Genomic DNA, 6863 nt, shown 5'->3' on the forward strand with positions numbered 1-6863 from the left:
ATCAACCATAATTTTAATAGTAGGGTTACACGTAGAGACTAAATATTCTTTTTAGATTTTTAGAAGTAATATTTGTTTCATTCAAAATGTTCGTGATATGACGAATTAATTTTAATTTAATTTTACGTATTTTAATTTTGTTTATTTAGTTACTAATTTGAATTTTATGTAAGAGGATCTAGAGTTTTCTTTATTTAACCTAAAGTTGAGTGAGTTTCTTCGATTTAATTTTCAAACCAGTGAACAAATTAGATTGAGGTATTTATTTCTTGTTGCATCAAGAAATTGAATATAAAGAGAATCAGTTGATTTTTTATTCAATTTCTTGATGCAACGAGAAAGAAATACCTCAATCTAATTTGTTCACTGGTTTAGAAATTAAATCGAAGAAACTCACCCAATTTTAGGTTAAATAAAGAAAACTCTAAATCTTCTGACATAAAATTCAAATTAGTAACTAAATAGACAAAATTAAAATACGTAAAATTAAATTAAAATTAATTCGTCATATCACCAACATTTGAATGAAACAAATATCACTTCTAAAAATCTAAAAAAAATATTTAGTCTCTACGTGTAACCCTACTATTAAAATATTTAGTCTCTAATCATCTAGAAAAGGACATGGCGCCCCCTGACTATTAGAAAATAATAACACGGTCCTTATCCATTCTCTCGTGTGGCTGAAAGGACCCTCTTGTCGGTTTTTAGGTAAAAAGTAACCGGAAGTACCGGTAAGAAGGTCTTTTTGGTCACACGGAGAGAATGATTAAGGACCGCGTTGTTAATTTCTAATGGTGAGAGGGCGCCATGTCAATTTCGTAAATGGTTAGGGAATGGGGAGGGGTTTTACTCTTATTCATTTTATGCAATATAGTTTGGTCAGAAGAGTCAAACAGCCTTTAAAATCACTAAAATTAAATTTCAAATTCAATTATGTGATCTGCGAAGACACTCCAACCAGCAAGCAAGACGAGAAAGAGACTCCATTCTTTCGTGGTTCAGTTCAACACTTAAACCAGAGGCTCTGTTGCTTGCTCATAATTTTTTATTAAATCATATTCTAACTCTAATATCTCCCTTTTATCCTTCTTCTTCTTCTGCTTCAATTTATTTCTTGGAAAATTGAGAAATGTCAATGGGGAACGAGTCAAGTTGGGTTGGGAAGAAGCCTATCAGGCGCATTGGTGGCATGTCCGACGCACTCTCCATCGCCGCCGATCTTGGTTTCTCCGTCTCCGCTTCCCAACTACCGCCTCAGGTACGCATACTTCATTCATTCAGATTCCGCATTTATCTTGTTTCACTGAAATTACGGTTTTGCCACCAACTCTCTCTGTTTCTAGGAATCTTCTCTTCCTAGTAGCGGCGAAAAGGGCGAGGACTTGGTCAGGGTTTTGAGGGAACTAACCACTGTTCAACGCAAGATCGCGGATTTGCAAGTCGAACTTCAAGGACGCAAGGTTTTTTCTTCTTCTATTCTGTACCTTTTTCTATTTTATTTTATTATTATACTTTAAAGTTTAAACAAGTTTGTGGGTAAAATGGTAAATTATGTTGATCTTCCCAGTATCGCTATACTGAAATCCATTGTAGTGTTTTCGCATTCTGCAAATTACATTCATGTTAAGTATAATTTTTTGTGAATTATGTGAAAATATTGCCTAATTTGTAGGGGAGATTTGTTAGTTTCTCTTTATGATTGATGTAAGAGTTCATAAGATTTGTGAAATTGTGTAGGATGATAAGAATGTTGCGCATTTGACGCATGTGAGTGAAATGGAAAAGAAAATTGAGACTTTGGGGAGGATTACCGCCATACTGAAAGATGTTATCCAGAATAAGGTAATGTGGCTGTGCCCTCCATTATACCTGCTTTCAGTATTTTTTCCTTTTTCGGTAGTTTCCGTGGATTAGTTCATTAGGAATAAATTGATTTACCGAATTTAATGTTGCAGGATCGCATCATAGCTCGCCTGCAGCAGCCTTATTCTCTTGATTGCATTCCTGTAGAAGCAGAATTTCAGGTTGGTGAAATCATAATTGCTATTTATTACTGATTTATAGCAAAAATTACTCCATGCAAAATTGTTAATTTAGGGGGGCGGGTGAATGGTTTTTGATTGTGTTAGTAGCATTACTCATTGGCAGGGAGAGACACTTCATTATCTTGTGTTGTAGTTGGTGATGTAGCAAGATTTAGTCCATAGCATGATAAGTATATTTGTTGGCTTGAATTAAACTTGCTAACTGGAAGTTTCAGCTCTATGGGGTAAAATAATTGGAATTAGTTGGCTTCTCCACTGCTGCTGTAGATGCTAGATAGTTTTCAGGCTTATGTTTACGCACTCTGTCGTGTTAGCTTCTTGAATTCATTCAATTATTCTCAGTGCCTGAGTTGTTGAGCTGAAGTTTTTTGGAGCGAAATGTGTGTATACTTGTAATGTAAAGATGAAATTTGTATCTGAAGACTAAAATATGATATTTTGGAATCATAACAATTCCTATGATACTACCTTTAACTTCACATGTATAATTAGTCCTTTTTCCCTTTAATTTTACATATTTATAGAATTGTCTAGATTATTAATCTTGGGGGAAAGCATGAATTAATCCAACTTTTACCTTATATCCACACCATGCACTTTTAGTTGAAAATTGATGTAATGCTGAACTATTGATTCATGAGAATAGACTTCTATTTAAGAATGTTTTAACGCCTTCTGTCATATATATTTCTTCAACTCTTGCAGAAACAATTCTCTGAACTACTGATGAAGGCAGCTAGTGATTATGGTGCCTTGACAGCATCAGTGGCAGATTTTCAGTGGAGTCAGAATTTCAAGGAACCTCCTTCAGTTTGGGGGGTATGTTTCTACAGTATATTTATTGTGGCAACATCTTGTCATAAATCATTAGTTAATTTATATTTGCATCCATGAACCCTTATTTGATATGATAAGTATACCAGTAGATAGTAAATACTACAAAATGGAGGTTCTCCTAAGAGGCTTTCTGTCTGTTGCATATTCTGAAGGTTTTATCAATTGTTTTCAAAGGCAACTGGTGCAAAACTGGAATTGATTTTAGGCCATCCCAGATCGAATAATGACATAAGGAAAATGCTAATTGGACAACTAGAAAAGAGCCAACAACCAAGAACTGCAAAATATAGTTTTTTTCCTTGTAGTTATTGGTTGTTAGCTTTTTGTTTCTAATCAAATTAGCATTTCCTAATGAGTAATGACACAAATAAATTTATATACTTGCAGTTTTTTACCTTTTCTTTTATCCTTATAGGAAATGCTTCGACCCATTCCAGTAGCTTTGGCATCTTGCACTCGCTTCTTTGAAGCAATGTCTGCCACAAGAGAGTCATTTGCAGCCCTTCAGAAATTGAGAGTGGGTCAATTTGATTCCCCTATACCAAGTACTCCGGCCAGAGATCCTTCCCAAAGACTGCCCGGAGTTTCTGATTGTCTGACTCCACCTCCAATGGAAAACTGAAGCAAACCTCGATGAGATAGTTGTCAGAAATTGAAGGAAGTAAGAATTAGTTCAACAAGCACCATGATTCAAACAACTAGGTGAGTGTTATAGGATCTTCTTGTGCCCTTTCTCAGTTGAAGAAGAGTTTACTTCATCCAACTGTTTGTGCAGATCAACTGTTTTAACTTGATTTACCAAAAATCTTTCATGATTACTATGTGAAAAACTCCAATAGTTTTGTAATTCTGCAAGGCTTGTGACCAAAACGCATTGTATACATGTACATCTAAAACCCAGCATTAACTGTTGTGTTGTGCCTGAATCAGCTTTTAGTCTTTTACACTCTGAATGTACAAAGTAGAGACTTATTTTCTTTCTCCTAACTTTATTCTGTCTTGGTAACCTTTTAGCTTGACAGGTGAGCTGTTAAATGATCAATATGGAGTTTTTATAATAAAAAGGTTACCAATATGTTGCAACTCTTATGGTCGTAGCCAAGAAATTGAAAGATGAAATATATAGTAGAGGAGAAAAAGACGTCTTAAATACAAGTGAATGAAAAACGGTAATTACATTCAGTTACAATAGAATCTATATTTATATTTTAATTATTTAATCATTTATATATGATTAAAAAAATGTAGTCAGATCTAAAGAATCACAATAAACCATTCTTATGTTTGATAGTGTCACTTTACACATTTTGTTTTTTTTATATTGTATGTTTGTATAGATTTGTAAAAAAAAAAATTATTATTAAAATAAGAATGACAACATCTATTCATTGTAATTTATTATGATTAGAGAAAAGGACAAATAGGACTTTGACCTTTTGATCCGTAAACATTTAAGTTTTCGAGAATTTGAAAATACATTTAAGTTCTTTACCTTTTCAAAACCTGGATATATCGATTCCTAATGTTCACTTGGGTCTATTAGAAGAAACAGAAAAATCAAACGTGACTCCCATTGTACTGACCTGGTTGATACGGATGTACACGTGGAAGAGTTTTTAAAATTGGACAAATTAAATTCAGGGATCAATATGTCCAGAGTTTAAAGAGGTCAGGAATTTAAATATATTTTTAAATTTTCAGGAACTTAAATGTTCGCGGACCAAAAAGTCAAGGATTGATTTGTCCTTTTCTCTTATGATTATGAAAGATACCTAGAAAAGCTTGTTAGTAGAACGGAATGTACTTGAAAAAATGATAAGATATAAAATAGGTAATGACTGAAGCAAATTATGAGATAGGTTTTAAAGTAGTCCGTGAACTTGCACTCGAGTTTCAAAGTGATCCTTGAAGTTAATAATTACTCAAATTCGTCCTCGAAATTGTCCTCCGGGACTCATAGTAGTCCCTAAAGTAATTTCCGTTCATCCTTACCATTGAAAAAGACTAAAACAACATCGTTTTATATTTATTAAAAAAAAAAAAAAGAAGAAAAACATGCTCTTGACATCTCCCCTCTCTCCTATCACTCTGCTGCTATTGACTTTGCTCTCTTTACTCCCACCTGTCTCAACTTCGGCCTACCACTCTTACGGCGGCCGCCACCACCACCACCACAATCATCTTTGCCATTGCCTCCATCGACGGTGAGCTCAACTCGGTCACATCCAAGGCACTGTGCGAGCCTACAGGAGAAGAGGAGCTCAGCAATGGCGTCATGGCGAAGCTTGAATTTCTTGGGGCAATCGGAAGCGGCCACCATGATGGCGTTGTCAATGATGCTGAATATATATGTCGGAATTTGCCTTCCTGAAGTAACTCCTCCAGTGATCCTGTGACGCTGTTGAGTTCATCGTCGTCACGAAGATCGATACTGGATCCAAGGATTTAAAAAAACCTCAATCGACAAATCACCAAATAGAGTCTCAAAATTGAGATTGTGATGATGCCATTAATATGCAGGATCAGAAGAATTAGAAGGTATTAGATGAATTTTGGATTGAGGTCGTCGAATTATTATTATTATTATTATTATTATTATTATTATTATTATTATTATTAATGTTTTTTCTTTAAATGAATCTTCTCAAAGTGATGACTCCAACCAATTCTTCCTGCCCATTTATTGCATAAATCCTGTGAATAAACTGAGAAGAAAGTGTATGGATTACACTCCCCAGCGTCGCATCAGGCTTGCATGTTATGGGCCGTGCAAATTTTCCAGTTTCTTGGGTTGCTGCAGCAGTTTTGTTCCTGAAATCATTCATAGTAAGTTTCCTTAAAGTCAAAATAAAAGGATGGTGAAGACCACTAATCAATCAGTTTTCAACGAGCTTTTATGATTGCCATAAGGAAGAAAGAAAAGAAAAAGGGGAACTGGATATGGGTTGGAGAAAGAAAAGGAAAAGGGAAACTGGGGAAGGGAAAAAGAAGCGTGGAAGGGAAAGAGAAGGGGAATTGGGAAAGGGTTCCGGGAGGGGAGAGGTCAAGAGCGTGTTTTTCTTTTTTTTTTTTAATAAATACAAAACGATGTCGTTTTAGTCTTTTTTAATGGTAATGATGAAACTTTAGGGACTACTACGAGTCTCGGAGGACAATTTCAAGAATGAATTTTAGTAATTATTAACTTTAAGGATCACTTTGAGTCTCGAGTACAAGTTCAGGGACTACTTTAAAACCCATCTCAGCAAATTATAGGTAATGACAGAAGCATATGCGTCTATGACAACCCATGACTACAAGGTAATATAATTACACAATTTCAACACCTACTCAAACTATTCCAGGTCCACAATGGGTTTATCAGCTAATGTATAGAGACTTGGGGTGAAACAAAGAGATGATACGCAACACTTTCCCTCAACGAATAGTTGCCTCTATTCTACAAACTTCTACTTGCAATCATGATGATGAATTAGTTTGGTCATTTTAGATGAAAGAAACATATAATTGAGTTTGAATAGAAAGTTGCATTTCAGTTGCTCCATGAACAAACAAATATGCTTCCAGATTACACGCAGAACAAGAAGAACTAGAGTGCATTGCGCGACATGCGTATGTCTCAAAGTGTGTGTTCATATAGAAGTTGGTGGACGAAGTTTTCTTGTGAAAACAAAGCTCAACCAGTGAATACTCTCAATTTCATCTATCTAGCTAGTTTATGATCTAGAATTAAAATTTGTACACTTTTGGTTTGCTGGTTGTTATGCATCTCTCAGCCAATTTGGGACCTACTAGGATTAGGCAGAACTATACCTCATGATCCCTTTCTTGTTTCTTCACACTAATTAAGAGAGCAAATTAATTGATAATTTCTATAACTAAATTGATGTATAGAGAAAGCTACATTTAGTGGCTGTTAGCTGCTGGCACATGTTGATATCTCGAATGCTGGGTCAATAATTTATTTTTATAATTAAG

General features: G+C 34.9%; 1 protein-coding gene across 2 annotated transcripts; it reads left to right on the forward strand.

Annotated features, from left to right (window-relative positions):
• Positions 1-890: 890 nt before the first annotated feature.
• LOC107639161 (AUGMIN subunit 2) lies at positions 891-4265 on the forward strand. Of its 2 annotated transcripts, XR_001619985.3 has the most exons (7): positions 933-1261; positions 1347-1463; positions 1741-1845; positions 1959-2027; positions 2754-2867; positions 3301-3587; positions 3900-4265. XR_001619985.3 is itself a non-coding variant. In XM_016342595.3 (6 exons), the coding sequence occupies exons 1-6, from the start codon at positions 1133-1135 to the stop codon at positions 3505-3507; spliced, it is 741 nt and encodes a 246-aa protein (XP_016198081.1). In that variant the 5' UTR covers positions 891-1132; the 3' UTR covers positions 3508-3872. The 2 variants fall into 2 exon arrangements, 1 of the variants encoding a protein (XP_016198081.1); XM_016342595.3 differs by lacking the exon at positions 3900-4265 and having other exon boundaries at positions 891-1261; positions 3301-3872.
• Positions 4266-6863: the final 2598 nt, after the last annotated feature.

Source organism: Arachis ipaensis, chromosome B4 (assembly GCF_059453495.1).
Source record: "Arachis ipaensis isolate K30076 ecotype BB chromosome B4, ASM5945349v1, whole genome shotgun sequence".
Taxonomy (NCBI): domain Eukaryota; kingdom Viridiplantae; phylum Streptophyta; class Magnoliopsida; order Fabales; family Fabaceae; genus Arachis; species Arachis ipaensis.

Excerpts from the sequence above, each read along its gene's own strand:
- LOC107639161 (XM_016342595.3), top strand. The coding sequence starts at position 1,133 with ATGTCAATGGGGAACGAGTCAAGTTGGGTTGGGAAGAAGCCTATCAGG. Across the intron at positions 1,464-1,740 it reads TCGAACTTCAAGGACGCAAG|GATGATAAGAATGTTGCGCA; the intron begins GTTTTTTCTTCT and ends GAAATTGTGTAG. Across the intron at positions 2,868-3,300 it reads AACCTCCTTCAGTTTGGGGG|GAAATGCTTCGACCCATTCC; the intron begins GTATGTTTCTAC and ends TTATCCTTATAG.